The sequence below is a fragment of the Crocodylus siamensis genome, chromosome 5, assembly GCF_052110815.1.
Source record: "Crocodylus siamensis isolate JL-2025a chromosome 5, ASM5211081v1, whole genome shotgun sequence".
Lineage (NCBI taxonomy): Eukaryota > Metazoa > Chordata > Crocodylia > Crocodylidae > Crocodylus > Crocodylus siamensis.
In genome coordinates this window covers 160,032,195-160,058,557 of record NC_143399.1, presented here as the reverse complement: position 1 = coordinate 160,058,557, position 26,363 = coordinate 160,032,195, and the positions used below count along the sequence as shown (strand labels likewise).

The 26,363-nt window shown below is 43.7% G+C and overlaps 1 protein-coding gene across 1 annotated transcript in view; it reads right to left on the bottom strand.

Moving 5' to 3' along the window:
• DGKB (diacylglycerol kinase beta) overlaps positions 1–26,363 on the bottom strand; it is a 604,653-nt gene that overhangs the window by 463,958 nt on the left and 114,332 nt on the right. The window contains exon 4 of the mRNA XM_090046888.1: positions 26,033–26,053. Coding sequence (XP_089903014.1) covers positions 26,033–26,053 — 21 coding nt within the window. The remainder of the gene's footprint in view (positions 1–26,032; positions 26,054–26,363) is intronic.

Sequence of the window (26,363 nt, the reverse complement as noted above, 5' to 3'; positions counted from 1 at the left end):
TGACCTCCTGGACTAGGGACAAACATTCAAAAAGCCGGAGCCTTAACTGATTCAATCTTTACAGGTTAGTCTAACCTGCCTAGATGGAACCAATTTGCAAGTGAACAGACATTCACTTTTAATGTAGGAAATGCAGGCACATGCCTGTAGTGGCTCAGGCCAGAAGCCGGGGAACGATAGAGAGCACCCTTGGCTGCAGGGAAACTATGCTGAGGGGGCATGGCTAACCCTGGCAGTAGCCTCAAGTGAACTAGCCAGGGAGGGGGTTTAAATCCCCCCTCCCTGTCCCACTCGCATGGACCAGAGCCAGGATCTGCCTGCATGCATGGACAGAGGTGCAGCAGCATGGACAGAGGTGCAGCCAGAGGCCAGCCAGCATGGCCCCCTGAGACAGAGTGGGCAGGGAGTGGGTTTACTCCCCACTCTGCTCCCTCTGCCCTCAGGGGAGCACAGCCGAGGTCTGCCAGCCCTGACTGCTCCCTCTTCTGGTCACTCACTGTGTGGGGTGAGAAGTGGGATAAGCTCCCTCTCTGCTCCCTCTGCCAGATGCAAGAGGGAAGGGGAAATAATACCCCCTTCCTGCACCCTTGCCTAAGGAGGCCATGCTGGCCAGCCTCTGGCCATGCCACCACCCCTGCCATTGTGGTAGCAAGGGGGGAGCACCAGGTGGATCCTGGCATTAGTCCATGCCAGTGGGACAGGGAGGGAGGAATTAAACCCCCTCCTTTGCCAGTTCCCTTGATGCCATTGCTGGGGCTGGCCACGTGTCCACCGCTGAAGTAGCGAGCAGAAAAATGCCTGGCAGGTCCATGCTGGTGGGACAGGGCAGGGAGGGAGAAATAAACCTCTTCCCCTTTGTCTCAGGTGGGGCTGGCATCTAGCCATGCCCCCATCCCTGCCTGCCCCTGCTCCAGGTAGGGAGCAGAGGGGCAGAGCCCGCCTTGCTCTACTGGAGCAGACAGCACACCACAGCCCAGGGCTGCAGAGCATGCCAGGATGCTGGGGGACTCTGGCTTAACTTAAACCAGTAAGGGGTCTGGGACAGAAGTACCATAAACTCAATCAGTTGTCTGATACTACATTCAACCAGGTTTATCTCGAACTGGTTGTGGCCATTTTGAGCCTGGTTTACGTGCACTGAACTTATGTTCTGTTACAGGTTTAAATCAGTTTCCGATCACTTAAACCGGTTTATGTGCAACTTCTGTCCTAGCCCTGAAGTCCTTTCTAGCTCTACTTTTCTATGATAAGAATGTGGCCAGTGTTCACCTCTGAAGCAAAAAAAAAAAAGACAGTAGATGAAAAGGCACCAGATATATATTAATGAGCCAATGCCTTTGTTTAGTCCATGGCTTTGGTATTCAAGAAAGTTACAAATTTCTCTTTCCATGATTCCTTTGAAAATAAGGACTATGAAGTGAGAGATGGAATAGTTGTGTTTTGAAAAGTGTTCTACCACTTATGAGGTTGTGTTACTTTTCTTTATCCTCTTTCTGTGGGACTTCATGCTGAAGTGTGGTGCTGGTGTTTGTTTGCATGCTGAGGTTACTGCAAGAGATGAAAAAACATGGAACCTAACATAAGGGTAGCTGAAGCAAACCCCATCCACACTGAGTATGTTACTGGACATCATGGGCGACTGGGGGGGATGGAAGGAATCCCCAGTGGCCAATCATGTTGATGGGGGGGTGGGAATCCCCCAGCAGCTGATCACGCTGACCGGGGGGGGGGGGGTCCCTACGCATCACCACTGCAGGACAACAGTGTTTTCAACAACTGGACAGCAATGCTTTCAATGGGAACACTGAACAAAATTCTACCTAACATGAGTAACACTAGTGGAAACTAAGAGACGGCATCTAGACCACAATATTATCTACAAAATCTCAGACTGGGTAGAAAACGTAGATTAACAACTTATCATACAGTGTAGTCTCTAGGGAAAATACCTCCTCAGTAAGTTTTAGCAGTCCACATTTTTTTCACATCATTATAAATTTCAAGCTACAGTGTGGTAGAATACACTTTAGTTAATTATAATGTTTTCAATAAGACAAATTATACTTAAATGAATAGCAATTAAAAATTTAGCTACAAGGCAACAGTGTATTATGTCACAATCCACTGAAAACTGGTCATTTGTCAACAACAGTACAATAATGTTTTCAAATATGTTTTTTGTGACAGCTTACTAATATAGTAACCACTAATTCAACATTTCAAATGACCCAGTAATTTTACCATTAGATTAGGCATTAGTGAATTATGTCCAATAAATATTTCATTCAATTAGTTACAAAGAGTTATAATTAAGAGGGAACTGAAAATAATAAAAAGAAAAATGTTGCAGAAACTGAGCTTTCATATAAATTGGAGGATATGGATAGGAGATTGGAAATTATATTTCTAGCCCTTAAGGCTGCAGATGAAGCCTTCTGTGCATATTGTATGCACATACTTATACCTCGCTTCCTAGAAATACTCTTCTGGTTCACAAATATCTATCTAACAGCGGGGTTTTGTTTGTTTGGTTTGGTTGGTTTTTTGTTTTTGTTTTTTTTGTTTTTTTTTTTTACCACGTATCACCGCCCTGCTGGCCCTTGGTTGTATATAACCCACTCCTTCCTGGGAGGAGATCCTGTAGCCCAGGGGCAACCTGCATCTCCACAGCACCCTGGGGCCCACTAAGGCTGGATCCTTCGTGGGTCCCTTGAGGGCAATCAAATAAAAAGACCTGCTAACTCCCCTACACTACTCCCCACCCACTCCCACCCTGAGCCCTAAGCAGCAGCTGCAGACAGTGGACACATACTCCCATGAGTGGGCTGCAAACAGTGCACCACAGGGGCAAATTCGATCATGATCCCTCTGGGGCTCCCAGATAGCTACCCACCTCACCCCACACCCAGCCCTGCTTTGCTCTGAAGCTCTCTGCCTGCCTGTGGGCAATTCTACAGGTCTTTGTTCAGAGACCTAGAAGGCCTCCTGACCACCTGGAGTAAGCGTCCCACTCTGCCCCAGCAGTAGGGGAGAGGTCCCTGTGGGTTGCTGCAGTGTATGCTGCTTTCTGGAAACAGCCTGGTGGCCCTGAGGGGACTCCACTATGGTGTGTCTTACTCTCTGCAGCACCAGCAGCTCCTTCCTCTGGCTGGTATGTGTGCATGTGTGTTACCCCTCATCCCAGATTTGATCAAGATAATAAGGTCACTATACTTGTAGTTAGCTGCAGGGCCTCTGTTACTAAACTGTGCAAAATGTTATCATCATTATCCATTAATTACCTAAAATTCTAGAATACAAGGGGTCTACTTGCTAAACATTAAGAAAAACCAGAAGACTAGGAAACCATGCACTTCTTATACTTGAATTAGTTTCAGCAAATTAACTTGTCAATTATAAAACTTCTTTTCTTACTCAGACACAAATATTGCATTTACCTTGAAAACAGACTACTGTGACTCTGTAAAGAGAAGAATTAGAAATACATGCATTATACAGCTACCTAAAATAAGAGGTGGCAAACTGTCACAAACAAATCTATGAGTGACTTAGGCAACAAAAATTCAAATTAACTCAAGCACAAAGCAGGCAATAAGAATTTAAGATGGCTGTAGGGATTATTTTCTTTATGGGCTTAAACTGGTTTAACCTATGTAACAAATTCTCCAATCAGTTCTAAATGGTTATAGAAATCAGAGGAAGTTTTGATTATGGACTAAATAAGGACCATAATGTGAGAGAAAGTCATCCCTTCTCCTACTTGTAATATGACTGAAGTCAAGAAGACAGACACCATTTGACGTCTCGTTAATTACTACAGAATCAAAGAATGGAATTTTATTCTATCTATATATTTATATATAATTTTGCTACTTCCTGAATCATGTAATTTACTGTGGTATCTGTAACTTGTGAAATTATTACACTGCAAATACACAGAAACAAAGAATATTAGAAATGCAAGGGATCTCAGGAAGTCATCTAGTCCAGCCAAGACAGAACTATCCCCAACTATATCATCCCAGCCAAGGCTTTAATCTACCTGGGTCTTCAAACCTACAAGGATGGAGATTCCACAATATCCCTGGGTAACCTATTCCAGGTCTTTACTACCCTCCTTGTGAGAAAGACTTTCCTAATATCCAACCTAAACTTCCCTTACTGCTTGTCCTGTTATCTGCCACCACTGAGAACAGTCTGGCTTCATCATCTTTAGAACCAACCTTCAGGTAGTTGAAGGCTGCTAATAAATTCCTACTTAGGCTTCTCTTCTCCAGACTAAATAAGACCAGTTCCCTCAGCCTCTCCTCATGTGCCTCAGCCCCCTCACCATTTTCATCGCCCTCCACTGGAATCTCTCCAATTGGTCTACATCCTTTTTGTAGTGGAGGCCCAAAACTGGACACAGTACTCCAGAGGTGGCCTCACAAATGCCAAATAAGGGAATAATCACTTCCCACAATCTACTGGCAACATTCCTACTAATACAGCGCACTCAGTCATTGGTTTGTTTGGCAACAAGGGCACACTGTTGGCTCATATTCATCTTATTGTCCACTGTAACCCCCAGGTCCTTTTCTGCTGAGCTGCTGCTTAGCCAGTCAGTCCCCAGCCTGTACCATTGCATGAGACTGTTCTACCCTAAGTGCAGCACTTTGCACTTGTCCTACTTGAACCTCATAAGATTTCTTTTGGTCCAATCCTTCAATTTGTCACAGTCTCCCTGAATCCTAGTCCTACCCCCTAGCTTATCTACTACTCCACCCAGCTTGGTGGAGTGCACCCAGCTGAGGGTGTACTCCATCATATCTTGTATATCATCAGTGAAGATACTGAACAAAACAGGATTGATCCCTGGAGCACTCCACTTGATACCAGCTGACAATTAGACATTAAGCCATTGATTACTACGCTCTAAGCCTGACAGTTCAGCCAGTTTACTATCCACTATACAGTACATTCATCCAACCCATACTTTCTTAGCCTGCTTATGAAAATGCTGTGGTAGACTTTATCAAAAGCCTCGCTAAAATCAAGGTATATTACATCCACTGCTCTCCTGACATCCACAGAGTTGATCATCTTGCCCTAGAAGGTAATCAGGTTGATCAAGCATGACCTGCCCTTGGTAAATCCATGCCAACTGTTCCTTATCACCTTCTCCCCCAGGTTCTCAGAAACAGATTGCTTGAGGACCTGCTCCACAATTTATCCAGGCACTGAGGTGAGGCTGACCAGTTTGTCAATCCCTGGATCTTCCTTTTTCCATTTCTTAAATAAACATGGACATTTGATCGACCCTTTTGCAATCATCTAGAAGCTCTCCCAATTGCCATGAGTTTTCAAAGATAATGGCCCAGTGACTCTACAAACTTATTGGGTAACTCCAACAACACCCTCAGATACATCACATCCAGCCCCACGGACTTGTACACATCCAGGTTTTCTAACTAGTCCCTAACCTGTTCTTTTGCCACTGTTGGCTGCTCACTTCCTCCCCAAACTACTTTTAAATACTGGGACCAGTAAATGTTCTTTTAAACAAGCACAGTGCTATTATGATCTATGGAGCAATGCCAATTGTAGTCTCCATGCTTGGAAGCAGCTGGAAATCAGACAACAAGATGTATAATTAAACTACAACTTAATTAAGATTGTATTTCAACATCTTTCTCCTTCCAATTGTAATTGGGATCACCATTTTATTATTTCTTGAAATCTGCATTTCATAAAAATGTGTTAGAACATGTAATGTTTTCTATTTCTCTTTTCCATGACCCTGGAAACAGCTGTTCATGTTGAAATACTAGACATAATTTTTTTTAAAGAAGTCTCTCTCAAAAGCTAACAATATTTTTTTTAAATCCTACTGAAATAAAATTTATTCTAATAGTCATATCCTGTTCTGCTTACAGGAATCTCCTTTAAATCATTAGGAATTTTGTCTGTGCCCAGCATCAGGATATAATTATAGTTGTACTAACTGGAGATGTGTGGTGTTTATTCAACGCATATGGGCAACTGCATGTGTAACTGTTGGAGACAGTGCATAAATCCTCCTCAAGTACAAAATAAACTCATTTGAACCTAATATTTCTATGACTTCTGAGATATGGAGAGTCAGACAAGTAAACTGAGCAGCCCAGCTCCCTAAAAAGCAGAAAGTGAGATGGAAACAAAGCTTTGTATTTTCTCACTATCTCTTTCCCAAGAGCCTGTGGAAGCCCACCTATATTAATTCTGCTCTGTGTAGGAATAGAACAGGGATCAGCCACTGTACAAGGTTTACTCCCTTTAAAATTATATGCCTGTTTTGACAGACCTCAAAACTGAAGTTAAGGGCTCAAGTCTATTACTTCCTGTCTTCTGGCATCACCTTGTATCGTAAGATCTATTGTAGATGCATGGAAAGAAGAGTGACAGGATCCTGGGCAGTATGGATCCTAAAAGAGCTATGCTGTCAGTAGAAAGAAAAAGGTTAGGAAGAATTGCAAGCAAGTTATCATTCCACAAATTTAGAACTTCCTGATCCCATACAGACCTATCATTCATTGGGACTGCTGACCATAACACCTGCTTCCTCTTCACATACCAAACAACATCCTCATCAAAGAAGAGAACACTTGTAAGAAATTCCAGGAGATTCACTATGATTTTTATCATATGGAAGATAGAATGCTTGTATGTATGTGTATTTTCTAATTTTGAAGGCTGTTTTTAACAAATAAAAATATTATGACATTTCATTTGAAAACTATAACTATTCTTGCAAGCAGCTTACTGAATAAATTAAGAGTTAATGTGATTTATTAGAAACCTGCTTGTTTTGTGATGCAGAAAATGAAATAGTGTTATTATACTATACAACTTTTTGTAGAATCAGATATAACAGATATGTGAACATAAAAATCTTTACGAACTTTAGGTATCAAAATAAACAGACTGATCAATTACTTTTAGGTTCATTCCTATGCAGTTAAAAGACACCAACCCTCAGATGTTTCTTCATCATATTAACTGTGTAAGCAGAGATAACGCAATCCGAATCAGACTTAAGAATTCAGATTAAAAGGTTCATCTCTGAACATAAATGCTTACATAATAGGAAAATAATAGCACATTTAAATTTAATACTATTGTTTAATTTTGGAAAAAAGATAAAAAAATAAGGGCTAGATGGGTTTGTATTTGAGATAACGTGTTTCAATCCCATCCCTCCAGTTTTCAAACATTTAAAAGGATGCCATAAAGGTGGAGGAAAATTGTTTCTCTTTGACACAAAGGCAGGACAAGAAAAACAAATTTAACTTAATTCTTGGGAAGAGGCTCTATAAAGTAGGTTAATGGAACAAGCTTCCTGGGGGATTACATAATCTTCCCTCATTGGATAGACATCTGCCTGGGATAGATGAAAAAAAGCAAATCATGCACCTGTGCAAAGTGTCTGGCTAGATGACCCTTGAGGCCCCTTCCAACTCTATGATACTTTGAATCCGTGCATTTCGAACCAAAAACAAAATTTTGCAGCAGTGGGGAAGGAGCATCTTCCCTCTGAAAAGTTCAATGGACTATAACAAAAAGCAGTGGGGTAGAAAGATAGCACTACCTGAATTAAATTTTATGCACTGACACTTTTTTCCATATAATCAACCATTACTTTCTCATGCCTGCCATAATTGCAGCAACTGATTTAAATTACTGAGATTAATCCAGAATTTGTTCATTAATCTCTGTGGACTTATTCCAGGTTTTTATCATCTTAATTAGTAATGGCTGCAAGTAAGTATTTTTGAGCGCACACAGTTTATGTTTTCATTAGGGAAGGTATAGCGTGTTATTTTTCTTCAATAGTCTACATTTTTTGTAAAGAATATTAATATTTAAAATGGTATCTAGTGGCAGAATACAACTCTTCATTATCATATGTGTATGGACTCTATTATCCATCTAAGTGTTAATACAAAGAAATCAAATTATCATCAGCATAATTATAATGATTATGCCATATTCCCACAGCACTTGTAAATGCCTTTACAATACATGGCGAGCTGTAAATGTACGTTCTGTTTCATGCTAAGACATTCAGAATAACTGGATCCCTGAAAAGGATTAAATCAGAAGCAGGGGAAGCTCCAACTGAATCAAACCACTCACCTCCTTATGAAATTGGTGCTAAAATCCAGAGATAGCTTAAGACTAGCTACATTTAAATTTTTTTGAAAAGGAGACTAAAATTACATTTTTAGATGCACAGTAAATGTAAGTGTAATTATAAAAAATATTTAAAGGTAGTAAATATCATTTTAAATTACATTTTTAAGTGCACAGCATTTCACCCGTATTCCCCTCCAAACTAATTGCAATGAATATATCTTTAAAGTGAACCTATAGAAACAATACAGACATTTCTGCAAGCTTCAAAGAAAAGCTTGCTGCCCTATTTCAAAAGACAGATTGATTAATCTAGATAGCTTGATATATCAATCAATCAATATCTATGTATAAATGAATAGTCAAGGTGTTTGAACTTTCCCATTTCTTCTTCCCAGTCTCAAAAGTATTGAGAGATACAAAATGGCAAACCTCCCTCAGTATTTCTCTCTTTATAAATGAGTGCTGTTCTCAAAGAGTTCATAAATAAATGTCAGTCACTGCTACTGCCAGTTCTTCCCTTGCTTGCACCTATGACATGTCTGAACAGGCAGGACTGCTCCCTGTTGAGGCTTGGTTTGGCACAGTGGAGACTGCAGCTTGCAAGTTCCTACAGTGATGGTCAGGTTGGGGAGTGCCTGCAATGTGAGCAGTGCTCCTGGGGGTTTCTTAGGGAGCAAGCAAAGGAGCTACAGGAAGTGGTGGTAAGGCTCCAAAACAACCTACACCATGAGGACTTCATCAATTCAGTACTGAAAGAGACCTGTGGAGGTAGAACTGCCAAAGGCAGCACTAGACAAGGAAGAGTGCGTGGACTCCCTGGAAGCTAGAAGCTTGTGACATCTGGGAGCAAGAAGAAATATTCATCTCTACCTGCAGCAGTTTTCCTGGATAAAAGATACGGAGCTGTAGCAACAGAGGAGGAAGACCACTTTCTCTTGGTGGAGGAGGGCAGGGCAGGCATCCCCAAGGTTGGGAGGATTGAGACCACTGCCACCAAAACAAAGCAAGAGGTGATAGTGATTGGAGACTGCCTTCTCTGGGGGATGGAGGCATCCATCTGCCAGCATGACCAGTTGGCTCAGAAGGTCTGTTGCTTGCCTGGAGCCCAGATCCAAGATGTCACGAAAGGATTACTGAGATGCCTCCAGGCCTCTGACTACTACCCCATGCTATTCATTCATATGGACACCAATAATCTTGCTGGGGGGAGGGGGAATGGACCCTAAGTAGATCAAAAGCGACTACAGGGCTCTAGATGCAAGTGTGAAGGGGTCTGAGGTTCAGGTGGTATTCTCCTCAGTTCTTCTGATAAAAGAGAAGGGCCTGGGCAGGAGTAGATGCATCCTGCAGAAAAATGCATAGCTACGCAGATAGTGTCACCAGCAAGGCTTTGGCTTCTTTGACCATGGGATGTTGTTTTAAGAAAGATAGCTAGGAAGAGACAGGACCCACCAGATGAAGAGAGGGAACAGCATATTTGCAGACAGGCTCACTAACCTAGTGAGGAGGGCTTTAAACTAGGTTTGCTGGGGGACAGAGACCAAAATCCTGAGGTACATAGGGAAGTGGGTGACCTGGAAGAAGCACATCAAGAGGGGGCAACAAGGGAAGCCTTCTCATTCTTCCTGAGAAAGTAGGACAATCAGCTAATTACCTCAAGTATCTACATGAATGCATGGAGACAGGGAAACAAAAGGGAAGAATTCTAAATTCTCACACAGTAACAGAACTGTGATGTGATTTGGAATCACAGAGACTTGGCAGGATAGCTTGCATAGTTATAGCACTGTCATGATGGGTATAAACTTTTCAAGAAGGACAGGCAGGGGAAAAGAGGAGTTGTGCTTGACTGCTCAGAGCTCCATTATGAAACTGGAGATAGGCTTGTTAAAAATTTATGGGTTAAGATCACAAGCGACAGAAACAAGGGTGATGTTGCAACGTTGCGTGCAATAGACTACCAGACCAGGAGGATGAAGTAGATGAGGCTATCTTCAAACACCTAGTGGAAGTTTTCCAGTCACAGGCCCTGGTTCTCAGGGGGGACTTCAAATCACCCTGCCATCTGCTGGGAAGGCAGTGCTTAGGCAATCCAGGAAGTTTTTTGAAAGTGCCGGGGACAACTTCCTGCTGAAAATGTTGGAGACACCAACTAAGGACCTTGGTCTTCTTGACCTAAACAGGAAAAAACTGGTGGGGAATATATAAGAGGATGGCAATTTGGACAGAAGTGACCATGAGATGATTGAATTCAGGGATCCTCAGGAAAGGAAAGATGGAAAGCAGCAGATTAAGGACCCTGGACTTCAAAAAAGCTGACTTTGACTCGCTCAGGGAACTGATAGGTAAGATCCCTTGGGAGGCCCACCTGAGGAGGAAAGAAGCCAAGGAAGGCTGGTTGTACTTTGAAGAAACCATACTGAGGACGCAGGAATGAACCATCCCAATGTTCAGGAAGATGAGCAAGTACAGCAGAAGATCAGCTTGGCTTACCATGGTCCTCTTCAGTGTCCTAAAACACATTACAGAAGCTTACAGAAAGTGTAAACTTGGACAAGCAACTAGGGAAGACTATAAGACCACTGCTTGGGCATGCAGGGTTAAATCAAGAGGCCCAAAGCACAACTGAAGTTGCAACTAGCAAGGGACATGAAGGGTAACAAGAAGGGTTTCTACAAGTACGTCAGCAACAGGAGGAAAACCAGAGAAAGAGTGGGTTACTTATTGAATGGGGGAGTCAATCTAGTGACAGATTATATGGAAAAGGCTGAAGTACTCAATGCCTTTTTCACCTCAGTCTTCACAGGCAAGGTCAGCTCCCAGACTACTGCACTTGGCAGTACAGTTTGGGAAGGAGGTGAGTAGCCTCCCTGGTAGTTTGAGAAAAGGTTTGGCACCTTAAGGACTAAATCACAAAGGCATGAGCTGTCATAGATAATGGAATTATAGATAATGATTTGGACTATTTGGAAAAGCTGGATGTGTACAAGTCCATGGGACCAAACATGATGCATCTAAGGATGCTAAGGAGGTTGGCCAACCTAACTGCAGAGCCACTGACCACCATCTTTGAAAACCTTGGGAGTGGTCCCGGATGATTGGAAAAGCACAAATATAGTGCCCATTTTTAAGAAAGGGAAGAAGGAAGATTTGGGCAACTACAAATCAGTCAGCTTCACCTTACTCCCTTAATAAATCATGGAGCAGGCCCTCAAGGAATCCATTTCTGAGCATGTGGAAGAGAAAGTGCCAATTAGGAATGGTCAGCATCGATTCACCAAGGACAAGTCATGCCTGACCAACCTGATCTCCTTTTATGATGAGATGACTGGTTCTGTGTATGCAGGGAGAGCAATGGACATGATGTACTTTTACTTTAGCCAGGCTTTTTATAAGGTCTCCTACAACATTCTCACATGCAAGCTAAGGAAGTATGGGTTGGGTGAATGGACTGTAAAATGGATAGAAAACTGGCTGCAGCATTGGACTTAGGGGGTATGGCTTGGTGTCTAGTTGGCAGCTGGTATCAAATGGAGTGCCCCAACAGTCAGTCGTGGGGCCAGCTTTACTCAATATCTTCATCAATGCTGTGGAAGATGAGACGGAGTGCACCCTCAGCAGGTTTGTGAATGACACCAAGCTAAGGGAAGTAGTAAATACACTGGAGGGTAGGAATAAGATTCAGAGAGACCTTGACAAATTGGAGGACGGGACCAAATCCAAGAAATCTTGTGATGTTCAATAAGGACAAGTCCTGCACTAGCACACAATCCCATGCAACGGTACATGCTGGGAACTGACTGGCTAAGCAGTAATTCTGCAGTAAAGAGGTTTGGGGGTTAGAGTGGAAGATAAGCTAAATATCAGCTAATAGTGTGCCCTTTTTACAAAGATGGGTAATGACTAATTGGGGTGATTAGTAAAAGTGTGGCCAGCAGACTGAGGGAACAAACAGAAGTGTCAATTTTTTTCCATATCTGGCTACAGGAAGTGTTTTATAGCCATGTGCAAACACAAATGCACAGCTGCAGACAACTTCAAAAAATGGCCAAACAGGTGAAAAATCTGACCATGCATTACATGAGAGGTCAAATGAAGAAGTTTCAGAACAAAGCATCTTCTGTAACTTCTTTCTGCACTGCCTGCCGCCTTGAGCTGTTTTCAGAATGGGAGGGGGATGGGGAGCAGTGGGAATTCAGTGTCAGGGTTTTCAGCTGAACGGTGGGTTGTGTGAAATGGAGGCCCTCTCCTCCCAAGGTTGGGGGCTCCAATTCATCCAGCCCACCCTCCAGCACTGGCTGGGAAACCCTAGAATGAGCTCCTTCCACTCTCCTCGCCCTCTTCCACTCTGAAAGCATTGCAGGGAGGAGGGGCCTTTGCTTGGGGAAACTGACTCCAGGCTCCAGCCAGCCGCTAGATTCCCCTCCTACCTGGAACCAGCAGTGAACATCTGAGGAACACTGTAACTAAAAAACACTTTCTGCAAAGTGTTATCAGTTACATCGAGGAGCTGCACTTCTGCCTGCACCCTGATTATTTTCTTCTATTCAGCACTTGTGAGGCCATCTCTGGAATACTGTGTCCAGTTTTGGGCCCCACTACAGAAAAGACAGAGAGAAATTGGAGGAGGGCAACAAAAATGGTTAGGGGGCTAGGGCACATAATTTATAAGGAAAGGCTGATGTAACTGGACTTATACAGTCTGAAGAAAAGAAAACTGAGTGGGGATTTAATAGAAGCCTTCAGCTACCTGAACGGCGGTTCCAAAGAGGATGGAGCTAGACTGTTCTCAGTGGTGGCACATGACAGAACAAGGAGCAATGGTCTCAAGTTGCAGAAAGGGAAGTTTAGGTTAGACATTAGGAAAAGCATCACTAGGAGGGTAGTATAACACTGGAACAGGTTACTCAGAGAGGTGATGGAATCTCCATCCTTGGACATTTTACAGCCTTGGCTGGGATGATCCAGCATGAGCTGATCCTGCTTTGAGTAGGGGGTTGAACTAAATGACCTCCTCAGGTCCCTTACAACCATAATTATCTATGATTCCATTATCTATGACAGCTCATGCCTTTGTGATTTAGTCCTTAAGGTGCCAAACTGCTCTGTCTTCTGCATGACTTCAGACTAACACAGCTAGCTACCTCTCTTTGCACTAGTGTAAATGAATGTACAAGTTGCATATGGCCCTTTGCTATGGCTCCTTTCACCTTCAGAAAGCTATCCATTTGAAGTATCTGTGTTAGTCTGAATGAACTGGATATCTGGCTCTAAACAGAAGATTGCATTTGAGGGTTTGGAGCAGGATCCCCCCAGACAATAGTCATCCACCCTGGCGATCTTCAACAAATTTCTTAATGCCCATCTAAGTTCGAGGGGCTGGACCTGATGATCTGTTAGGTCCCTTCTAGCCCCTAACAACTATGAAACTATGAGAGGAAAAAGGTAAAAGCAGTGGCTTAAAGCAGGAGTGAAAAATGTAGCTGATCATGTGCCCATTGATGAAGTTTCAAGGTGACACCAGAAAAAACAGTTTTCTGGATTGTTTTTAAAAATACAGTCCCCAAGTATTCTCCAGTGTTTAATTAATTACTTTAAATGTTATGATTAGAGAAATGATTTCCAAAGGGTGTACCATGGTATACTAGTATGTTGTGAGAGTGGAAGTGTACTGCAAAAAATGATACCTTATCAGTAGCCAATCTGGCCCATGAAGCCATATAATGTAGCCTGCCAGGCTCGCCATAGATCAAGAAATTTCATGGTGTAGGAGTGGTGGCAATTAATGCTGCCACGCCCATCACCAAATTTCCAAGCTCCGGGTAACTGGATTGGGCCCTGGTTTGGCCAGCACCACAAGCAGAATCAGGCCCAATGACTAGTTGCAGCCCACAGACTGACTTGACATTTTCACTTATATATCTCTTCTCAAGTAAAAGACTACAGCATGCTGCCATTTTTCATCTAGAAAAAAGTGTGCCCAGGTATCAGAAGTTTGGGAAATACTTGATTAGAAGAGTTTTGTTCTATGTTGTTTCACATGGAAATGAATAAATTGTGTGTATATGCCACTGAGCAGATTCTTCAATTATATCTGCATCACAAAACTATCATCTTGAAGATACATAGGGGTCAAAAATATTGTACAACATAATGAAAAATAAAAAAAAGACATAATTCAAGAGGTTGAGGAAGGTACCAGTCAGCACAATTGGGTCGGTCTTCCTTGCTGTTATCTCACCTGCCACAACTTTGATGACTTAATTAACAGGCGGGAGGAAGAGGAGGGGTGATGACTCCCTGACCCAGCACTAATATTTTATGAGAAGAGAAGTTACATTAGAGTTCCTTCACATACGTATAAGATGACAGTATTTGACTGACATAATATTGCTTTTCTTAAGCCCTTTACTATTCTACTATACACCTGACATAATAAAAAATTTCAGCAAGTTTTCAAACATATAACAAGTGGGAGCCTGTTTCTGTCTGTCCTGATATAACTGAAAACTCAAAAAAACCTGTTGCACCCCCATGCAAAAGTAACAAGCCAAATGTTTAATAGTTATAAGACAACTTTATGTCCTGATGACCATATAGTGTCTTTCTAATGCATTCTGTCATAGACTATACTGTATTAATTTTAAAACTATTTGCCATTTCTTCTATTGCTGAAGTTGTCTACTCTCCCGCTATCTCATTCTTGAGATGCTAATGATGTGATTGATACAAGAAACTGGTCATAAAAAGAATTTCAAGGCAATCTACAATATTCTCTGGATCTTTAACACACCTTTTTCTCCAAGCTTATTTTGAAACAGATTTAGTTGAAGAGCCACCACATTCAGACATGGTTCTAGATGTCCATTCTACCAGAATCTACAAGTATGCAAGGAGAGAACAGTTCCTTTCCTACTGTGGCCGTAACTCTTCTTCCTTGCATTACGGCTGCCTCCCATGCTATTGCATACAGAAGCTAGAGAAGGAACAAGATTGTAAGGGTTCTTCATCCTCCCCGAAATATATCTACACAGAGATAGGCATTCTTTGGCTTAGAAAACATTAGTTATTAGTGAATGATTTCTGACTATATAGTATGAAGAGCATGGAAGCAAGTAAAATGTTTATTTTGTTTTGCTGCTTATAAAGTTTGCTCACACAATTTTCTTATCACAAGCAGTGCTGCATAAACATATATATGCCATTAAGCCTAATAAACAAAGTAATTAGCTTGGGAACCACTGTTCCTCCCCCTACTGAGATTTTTATAATATAAGCATAATTATTTTATCAATTATTCAATATAAGCACCAGGACTCAAAGTGTATTCTCTTGAATATTACCACATCTCTGGCACATTTAACCATCTCAGAACTGGTTTTGTAAAATGTCAGATATCATTATTGGGTCTTATAGGAATTAAGAGAAAACTACTGTTCTGATACAAATGGCTTCTATGATGAATACTCTTGCACAGAGGAAGGACAAACAGAAAGGACAACTTTCCTACAAAAAACACTTTATGTAACATATTTTTTGAAGTAAGGAACTACGCAGAAAAATTACTTTCCAGCTGACATTTCAGAATATCAGTTTAACAGCTAAATATCATGCTACCTACCTACCTATCAGAAATGACTGGTAAACAAACTGACTTGATATAATTACCAGTGAAATATGCATGCAAGGATTGTGCTGCTGCTTTTTATCTGCGAGAATGCATTGTCTGTAAATATTCATCAATGATGATGTAAAAAGTGTTGGATTTATTGAATGATCCTTGATTCTAACCAAGTATTTATTTCACTTTAAAAGAAAGTGAACCAACCAGGCACTGTTTCAAAGTAGTATTGTCAAATAAAAAGGGATACGGTTTCTCCTGTCTTCTAACCAGCTATAATTGCCACAACATTAATCGGGGAGGGGGATGGGAGGCAGGGAAGGTTGCACAACTTTTCAACCGTTTCAGTTTCATTCTGATAAAATAACTGAAATCCTGTGGGTATAGATTACAATTATCATAAAATAATGTATTTTAAAAATACAGAGAATTTAAATTTTGTGGGAACACAACTTTTTCTCATAAACCATTAAAAACCATCCTTTAGTCATCATTAGTTTAGACTGGGGGAAGAAGGGGAAAAGTACATGTGAGCACCTGACAGCTTTCTAGTTCAGAGAAGAACAAAAGTAAAAGGCCAGGGACTTAGTGATACATCTAGATAGGTGCCTAAATCTACATAAATCCAATTTAAACCTCTACAGAGCCGAAGTCCCATAGCACAATTTAGATTGGCCCAGTTCTACAAAATCAGTAGCTACTTAAATTCAGGTAGTATCTTCATACTAGACTGCTAAAGTCCCTCAGTGCCTATATATGAGCTTTTAAGCATGTTCTGTAGCAATCCAACTGCAACACCTAGAGTTCCACCTTCTGCCTAAAATTCATTAAAATGCAGATAGATGCCTCCCACAGTATCTCAGTCCCTAACAGCACCCAATCAATTAGACATACCTGGAGCGTACCTAATTCCCACGGGTAGCATAGAGTTCAGCTCCAAAACACCACTGATGGTAGTGAACTACAGAGTCAATCTACTGATATTGCCTTTCTGGCCCCATGATTCCTTTCTAGTCACTGGCCCAGCTTCCACATGAAGGGTCGAGTATGAGCCCACCTACACTGTTTTATAACATGGCAACTGAAGCACTCTCCTGGGAAGTACGATACATGGGTTTGAATCTTCTCTGGCTGAAAAGGCTGCGTACAGCAGTCTTCCATTTCCTGGGTGAGTGATTTAATTACTAAGTTATTGTGCAAGAGATGAGTGCCACCAGTCCTCAGCATTTAGGTGTCTACCCTAAGAGAAACTAGGTGTTCTGGACTTCAAATGAATGGAAACACCTCAATGTGCAGCTAGAGTCAGCTCGTAAGGTCCTAAGAGGAGATAAGACACCCCTTTTTTAATGTTATTTACTGGCTGCCCCTAGGATTGTTGAATCACCCTTTTGAGGAATCTCTTTCCATTCTCTGTATAGAGGACCCAGCTGCCTACCACTATCTATTTGGATGGTTCTTGAGAGGTACCCAAGTCTCTTTTGCATATAGACCCAAAAAGCCTAGGATTTGTATCACCCCTCCCAGAAGGCACCTAAAGCAATTGTTCAACTGCCTACTGATGCTACTTCTCCACTAGCTTATACAAAAGTAAGCCAGAAAGAACCTTTGTTCATATTCATTCAATAACTACATTGATCTGAGAGAAGAATCAGAACTGTAACTTTTACCTGAGAGACTGAATGGGATATATGAATTGAAGGGGATCAGAGGAATAATTTGATGCCACTAGAAACAGACCAAAAAAAAAAAAAGCTAACTTAAAGGTGTTCTATCAGAAAATGATCATTACACAGATATGAAACCTTTTTAAAGAAACCTGACAACTCCAAGAAACTTTCAACAGAAAGCAGCTCAAGCAATCTAGCTCCCCAGGCTGCTTGCCTCCCTGTTCAGAAGGTTGTCTAATTCTCTAAGGATCCCTAGGCTTTCTGCCTGAAAGCTAAGGCAGCTCTTTAGGGCTGCCTGCTTGTGGGCTCTTTGTCTCCCTGGCTGGCTAGCTCCCAGAAATCCTGGCAGCCTAGGAAAACATTTCATTTTGGCAAAACTGAAATATTTTTCTTCCTCTCTGTTGTGATCCCCCTAACACATTAGAAAGTAAATGTCCCCTCCAACACTTTATTTGCCTTTGCTCATTAAAGAAGCTTCCTCTATCATCATCCTAATAATACTTATCTTCACTTGTTATAGTTGAACTATACTTCATCTTTCTTGAACATAGGTAATGAAAACTGTCCACCACATTCCAGATGATGTGCTATCAGCACCTTTTACAGTGGAATTATCATTTTCTCTAGTCATCTAGTATATCTAGAGCTACTAAAATGCACTGTATTTGTACTGGGTTCCATTGTGTTTGTATTTATCCTGGAGGAGAAAAGTTCTGGAATTAGCATGTACACACATTGCCCTTTCAATAAGGCTTTAGTGAACAGCTGAATGCACTGCTGTTTTTCCACCACCGATTGCTGACACACTCCCAGGTCAAATTGTTAGTATTTCTTATCCTATGAATCTTTTTTAGGGTTTGTCCTGGGGCAAAAGACATGGAGCTCTGAACAACTGCATGTTGTCCCAGGATAAAGTAGTTTTCTCCAGGACAAATGTGGCATCTGCTTGTAGCCTACGATCATGTTTGCTTTAGCATCTGACAAAGCAAGTTACTTGAACCAGTTAAAACCTCATGCTTCTCTGAACCAGTTAAACTTTAAGGTGTCATCCATAATATATTCTCATATTTACCTTTTTCATAACCACATCACATTGGCGACTCAAAATCAGCATATGACTGACAAAACCCTGGGCAGCAGGGAGTGGTTTTTCCTTTGTCATTACTATCTACTAAACCCGCAGCAGCAGAAATACTTATTTCCGAAAGGAACTATTACAGGCCCTTCCTTTTTATAATTCTAGTTGCTAAGTCCATATATTTCTTCCTGTATATATTGTAACTCTCCTCTCTATATTTCATAGATTTCATAGACATTCGGGCTGGAAGGGACCCCAGAGGATCAGAGTCCAGCCCCCTGTCCAGGGGCAGGAAGTCAGCAGGGATCACAGGATCCTAGCAAGATAAACACCCAAAAGTGTCTTGAAGGATTCAAAGTGGGTGCTTGAAACACCTCTGGCGACAGTCTATTCCAAACCTTGGGGGCTCAGACAGTAAAGAAGTTCTTCCTTATGTCCAGCCGGAATTGGTCACAGAGGAGTTTGTGACCATTCGATCTTGTCATCCCTTGGGGTGCTCTGCTGAACAGACGTTCCCCCAGATCCTGGTGAACACCCCTAATAAACTTATAGGGACCCACCACATCACCCCTGAGCCTGCACTTTGAGGCTGAAGAGTCCCATGGCTCTCAGCCTCTCATCATAAGGTCTGTTATCCTGACCTCTGATCATGCATGTGGCTCTTCTCTTCACCCTCTCAAGCTTTTCTAATCCTTTTTGAGTTGTGGGGCCCAAAACTGGACACAGTACTCCAGCTGCAGCCTCACCAAGGCTGAGTATAATGGGAGAATGATGTCCCAGGATTTGCTTGAGAAGCATCTATCGATGCAAGCCAGTCTTTTGGTCACTTTACTAGCCACGGCATCACACTGAAGGCTCTTGTTCATCTTGTCATTGATCATGGCCCCCAAGTCCCTTTCATCTGTAGTGCTAACCAACATAGCACTGCCTAGCCTATAAACATGCTGCAGGTTTTTCCTCCCAAGGTGAAGAACCTTGCATTTTTTGGTGTTAAACACCATCAGGTTCTCATCCACCCATTTCATGAGCCTGTCAAGATCTGCCTGGATCACCCTCCTGTCCTCAGGTGTGGATGCTTTACCCCAGAGTTTGGTTTCACCAGCCCACTGCTGACACCAATGTCTACATCACTAACGAAGATGTTAAAAAGTAAAGGCCCTAGGACAGAGCCTTGAGGGACCCTACTGGTCAGAGTGCACCACAACGACTGACTTCCATCAACCACCACCCTCTGGGTCCTACTGCAGGGCCAATTCCCCAGCCAGTGGATCGTGGTGAGGTCAAGGCCACAGTTAGCCAGTTTTGCCAAGAGGTGATCACGGGATACCAGATCAAAGGCTCTTTTTTAAAGTCAAGATACATGACATCAATCTCTTCCCCCTTGTCCAGGTGATAGGTCACCTGGTCGTAAAAGGAAAGAGTATGGTCAAACAAGACCTACCCGTAACAAACCCATGCTGGATATCCCTCAGGATATTGCCATCACCTAGCCTGTATAGGATGGCCTCTTTAATAATCTTTTCCAAGACCTTCCCCAAGATAGAGGTCAGACTGATGGGTCTGTAAGTTTGCTCTACTTTCCCGCCCCCTTTTTTGAAGATAGGCACCACACTGGCCTTCTTCCAATCGTTGGGCACTTCACCAGAGCACCAGGAGTTCTCAAAGATCCATACCAGGGATTGAGCTATAATGTTTGCCAATTTTTTGAGTACCCTTGAATGTAAATCATCAGGGCTGGCTGACTTGAAGGTATCCAACCTGTCAAGGTGTTCCTGCACGAGGTCAGCTTTGATGGATGGTAAGGAATCTCCCTCACCCAGGCTTCCCTGTCCCACAGTGGGCAGGGGCATCCCATGGGACAAGTGAAAACTAGTCAGAGGGGACCAGCAGGCATTGGGAGAGTCCCTGTTCCCCCGAGCACTCCCAGGAGTGACAAGAAATAACGGTCACAACCTAGCAGGGGATAGATTCAGACTAGACATCAGAAGGCGCTACTTCATTGTCAGGGTGGCTAGGATCTGGAACCAACTTCCAAGAGAAGTGGTGCTGGCTCCTACCCTGGGGGTAGTTAAAAGGAGGCTGGATGAACACCTGGCTGGGGTCATTTGAGCCCAGTACTCTTTCCTGCCATGGCAGAGGGTCAGACTTGAGGATCTGGTCAGGTCCCTTCCAACCCTACCAGCTATGAAACTATGAAATTATGAAAAACTGATGCAAAGTACCCATTTAGCAAGTTTGCTTTTTCCTGGGAATCGGTGTCAGTTGTCCTACCTGGTTTAGCAGGGGTCCAGTGTTACCCTTGTTTATCCTCCAGCTCCCCACATATCTAAAAAGGGACTTTTTATTTTCCTTGATATTTGTAGCTAGCTGGAGTTCCGTCACAGCCTTGGCTTTCCTGGTTTGCTCCCTGAAGGTCTGGACCAGAGCAGAGTATTCCTCCTTGGTAGTGGTTCCAGTCCTCCATCCTTTGTAGGTCTTCCTTTTAAGACACAGGAGGTCTGCTAGATCCCTGGAGAGCCAGGGGGGCTGCTGTGCCCTTTTGCTGCCTTTCCTCTGAGATGGGATAGACTTTGATTGCACATCCAGGATCGCTCCCTTGAGGAGCAATAACTCATCCTGAACTCCCCTCCCCTTTATGTTGTGGCCCTTTAGGGCCTCATTGACAAGCCTCTTGAGTTTGTCAAAGTCAGCTTTCCTGAAGTCAAGGACTTCAGCATTGCTGACTGACTTGCCAGCTTTACAGCAAATGGTGAAGGTGATTAGTTCATGGTCACGGTCATGCAGCTTCCCTCCAATCATTACACATTGCTGATTAGGTCATCCCCAGTTGCTAGTACCAGGTCAAGCAGCGCTTTACCTCTCATCGGCCTGTAGACTTCCTGCATCAGATAGCGGTCATCCATGAATGAAAGAAAGCTTTGCAATTGCTTGGATTTGGCTGAGTGCTCCTGCCACAAAATGTCTGGGTAGTTAAAGTCTCCCATGACAACCATACACCAGGAGTGTAGGGCCTCAGCCAATTACCTGAAAAACTCCTGGTCAAGGGCTATTATGCTTAGGGGCAACCAGTATGCTTAAGGGCAACTAACGCAGGTTCATTAGAGGCAGGTCCTGTCAGACCAGCCTGGTGGCCTTCTGCGACCAGGTCACCAAATCCTTAGATGCAAGGGTAACAGTGGACAGTCTTCCTGGATACTTGTCTCTCACCCCGTTCTCATTAAAAAACTGGGAGACTGTGGTGTCAACACCTACACAGTCAAATGCGTTGCCAACTGGCTGGAGGTTTGCACCCAGAGAGTGGTAGTGGATGGGTCATTTTTGACGTGGAGGGATGTGGGCAGCGGTGTTCCACAGGGCTCGGTCCTCGGGCCAGCACTGTTCAACATCTTCATCAGTGACTTGGACGAGGGGGTAAAAAGCACCCTGTTCAAATTTGCAGATGACAGAAAGATGTGGGGGGATGTGGGTATGCTAGAAGGGAGGAATAGGCTGCAATCAGACCTAGACAGGTTACAGGGGTGGGCGGACAAGAATAGGATGGGATTCAACACTGACAAGTGCAAGGTGATACACCTGGGGAGGAAGAACCAGCACCATACCTACAGGCTGGGGAACTCCCTTCTTGTCAGTACAGAGGCAGAAAAGGATCTTGGAGTCATCATTGATCATTGATGGGCAGTGTGGGGATGCTGTTAGGAAGGCCAACCACAACTAGTCATGCATCCACAGATGCATCTCAAGCTGGTCCAAGGAGGTGATCCTCCCCCTCTATGCAGCACTGGTCAGTCCAAAGTTGGAGTACTGCGTCCAGTTCTGGGTGCCGCACTTCAGGAGGGATGTGGACAACATGAAGAGGGTCCAGAGGAGGGCCATTCACATGATTGGGGGGCTGCAGGGCAGGCCCTATGAGGAGAGGCTATAGGACCTTAACCTGTTCAGCCTCCACAAGAGAAGACTGAGGGGAGATCTAGTCTTAGTTATAAACTAGTCAGAGGGGACCAGCAGGTATTGGGGGAGTCCCTGTTCCCCCAAGCACTAGCAGGAGTGCAGGAATAACGGTCACAAGCTGGCAGAGGGTAGATTCAGGCTAGATATCAGGAGGCTACTTCATGGTCAGGGCGGCTAGGATCTGGAACCAACTTCCAAGAGAAGTGGTGCTGGCTCCTACCCTGGTCTTTAAGAGGAAGCTAAATTAACACCTTACTGGGGTCATTTGACCCCAGTACTCTTTCCTGCCATGGCAGGGGGTAAGACTCGATGATCTGCTCAGGTACCTTCTGACCCTACAAACTATGAAACCCTGGCTAGGGCTTCTGTAGTAGACTCCCACTATAATATCCCGTGCCATTCCCCACAGATTTTAACCCAGAGGGTCTCAAGTCCACTACAGGTGCCAATTTCAGCTTGCAGGGATGCATAGCTTTCCTTGACATAGGTAACTACATTCCCGCCCTTTTTGTCTACTTGGTCCCTCCAATATAGGGTAGAGCCATCTATACCCATGGTCCAGTCATGGGTGAAGTACCACCATGTCTCCATTATCCCTATGACATCATAGTTATTTTTGTTTCACAGTAGGACAAGTTCTCCTATTTGTTCCCCAAGTTCCTGGCATTTGTGTATAGGCAGACAAGTGTCCCCTTGGGGCCCCTTGCCTTGCCTACAGTTCGTTCCAGGGCTGAGGCAGGGGTGGGCTTCCTTAAGTGCCTTGGTCTGCTGCTTTGCAAAGGTTGCTTAGCAGGCCAGCAGTGGCGGTAGTCCCCCCATCCCCCAGCAGGCTTAGATTAAAGCCCAGTGAAGCAGGTCAGCCAGTCTGGCTGAGAAGAGCCTCCTCCCCAGAGAAGAGAGGTGGAGGCCATCCCTTCCCAGCAGCTCACTGTGTCTCTCTCCAAAGAGTGGACTATAGTCATGGAAGCCAAAGCCTTCCCGATGACACCAGAGCTGCAGTCTTTGGTTCACACCTGGATCCTCCTCTCCCTCCTTACCCTGTAGCCCGAGACTGGGAGGATCAATGAGAACAACACCTGTGCCTACAACCCCTTAAGGCCCGCTCCCAAATCCCTGTAGTGCTTCATGACTTGGCTGGGAATGCTCCGAGCCATGTCATTGGTGCCCACATAGATGAGGAGCATAGGGTAGTGGTTGGTGAGCTGGACGAGTTCAGGGATCTTCACTGCAATGTCTTGGATCTGGGCTCCTGGGAAGCAACAGACTTTCTGGGCTAAGGGGCTGGGGCAGCAGATTGTCCCCTCGGTCCCCCGCAGGATGCAGTCTCCCACAACAAACACTTTGCATTTTATCTTGGGGAGAGCAGGGCGGTAGCAACAGTAAAGCCTGTGTTGCCTTCAGGAGCTGGCAACTTAGCAGGCTTTGCTGGGGTTGCAAGAGGTTGCAAGAGGTTGCAGATAAGAGGCCCCACTCAGGGGTGGAGAGCTTTGATCCAGTGAGGTATGGTGAGCAGCCCTGTAGCAGACACAGACAGGTCACAAATGAGCAATCGTTGAGGTGACCAGCAGTAAACATCTACACATGGTGTACACATGTCTCAGCTGTGTTTATGTTCCTACTCTAAGTGTGCACAAAGCACAGGCTCAGGTAGCCAATTTCACTTTTACAGTAAGCTATGGAACTGCATAGGATTCCCAAGAATGTGCTTTTTGCAGTCTTTAAAAAGTCACAGAGGATAAGAGTCATGTTGGCCCCTAAAATAGGATCTGTTATCTGCAACCTGTTACAAAGCTCCAGCGGTGGAGGGACTTTGGTGCAGTGGACCTTGCAGCCCTTGACCACCTTGGTCCAACCCCTGGGCTGGACAGCATGGGAGGTCCTGGAGTCCTCCCCAGTCCTGGAAGGTGACCATGGTGAACCTTCCGTCTCCCGGGGGAGAAAGGCCTGGCAGTAGGAGTCAATCTCCTGCTCACAGTCCCTGATGGCATGCAGTCTCTGGACTGTGGCATGGAGCTCCTCCAAATGGCATGCCAGAGACCCCAAAAGGGAGGAGACCTCACAAGGGGAGATGGCCATGCTCCCAGGCCCCACAGCCAGAGGCTCTGTCTGCGTGAAGCTCTGAACCATGAGCTCTGGGTGGACGCCTCTGAGGTGCCAGAGGGGGAGACAACAGACCCCAAGGGGACCCTCGGGGTAGTGTGTGCCCATCCATGTCATGCTACTGGTGGGCTGGCTATGGCTGGGACTAGCTTCCCTAGGGGGGTTCACAGGCAGGGCCTCAGGCCCTCCCATGCACCCTCCTGTGCAAACTCCCGCACTGGGCCCAGGAGCGCATCTGTTTGCGCAGCCTGTTCATAAGGCTCCGGTCACGCAGCTCTCTGGGGGGCTGGGCCAAGTGGGAGCTGGGGGAGCAGGGAAAGGCATGAGCCTCTTCAGCCCACTCAGCCCTCTCCCAGCTGACTAGGTCCCTCCCTCCAAGGGCCCCTGCTTACCTGCAGAAAGACCGGGGCTCGTTGGGGGTCCTGGGGTCTCTGCTGGGGTCCCTAGGCTCACAGAGGCACAGCGGGCTTACACCCACACATCTCACACCAGAGCTGGGACACCAATGAGGCTTCTGCCACTGCTGGACCCTTTTTAAACTATGCACATGCGCAGAAGGGCTGGCCGGCAGTAGCCTCATTGGTCTACCAAGTCAGAGTTATAAACAAAATCCACTGCTAATCTCCAAGTTTTTGTGCCAGATATTAACGAAAACATTATTAAGATTGTGTCAAGATTAAATCTTGAAATATTCCACTACTTCCCTACAGCCTGAAAATTCCAGCACTAATATTGCCTCCCCCTTAACCAGCTCTTTAGCCACTTCATAATTCTTATATCAATGCCCCTGTTCTCAATCTTAACCTACAATTTTCCATGTGACACTATATCAGACACTTCACTGAAATCCACATAGATTAGATCTACCACAGTTTCCCCTTCTTCAGCAAAACAGAGTCAAGTAAACCACAAACTTATAAAAGAAAATAGTTAGTTTGGTACAATTGACCTTCACATAAATAGTAACTAGTTAGTGTCTATTAGTACAATATTTATTGGATGTGAACATGTTCTCCAGAAGTTGAAGAGCTGGGGAACCTAGTTTTCTAAAACCTTATGCCATTACTCTTAATGTAAGCTCTTAACATAGCTGATGATGAATAATGAACCTGAAGTAAGCGATCCTTCCCCATATCTGACACAAAAATCTGTTAGCTGTCATTTTGGGAGTATGGGAAAGGAATTAACTTGGCATAGAAGAGTGAAGAGTTGCACTGGATTTTGAGGGGTGAAAAGTTGCATAATTTGACACTGCCATGGACACTTTGCCATGGATACTTTGATCTTGATCATAAAACCTGATTTTTAATATTTCTATGGCAATAACCACAAAATATTAATACTTTATCAGATAAGGTAGCCATATGAAATATGCATCAATAAAATAATTCCCAGTAGATCACTGTAAATTCAAAATCACTGTGCATATTAACAAGGAAAAAAATATAATGAAAGATTACTTACTTGATTAAGAATATCTTGTTTCTGGAATGCATGCAAGAAAAAGAAATAACACATTAACACAGCATAGTAGTATTAAAACTCTTATTTGTATAACAGAACTATTTTAGTTAAAAAATTAGTGATGTAAATATGTCTGAAAAAGATTACAGAAACATGTTACAAGATTTTTCATTAGTGCAAGTGTCAAGAAAACAAGAAATTAAGAGTCAGCACTCTTAATTAATTAGACAGTAGAAGAACCTGATTTTTTAACCATGCAATAATAATTATGCAAAGAAAAATAGCAATATAAATAACTTAACAAATTACATATTGTGCATTCTTTGGAAAT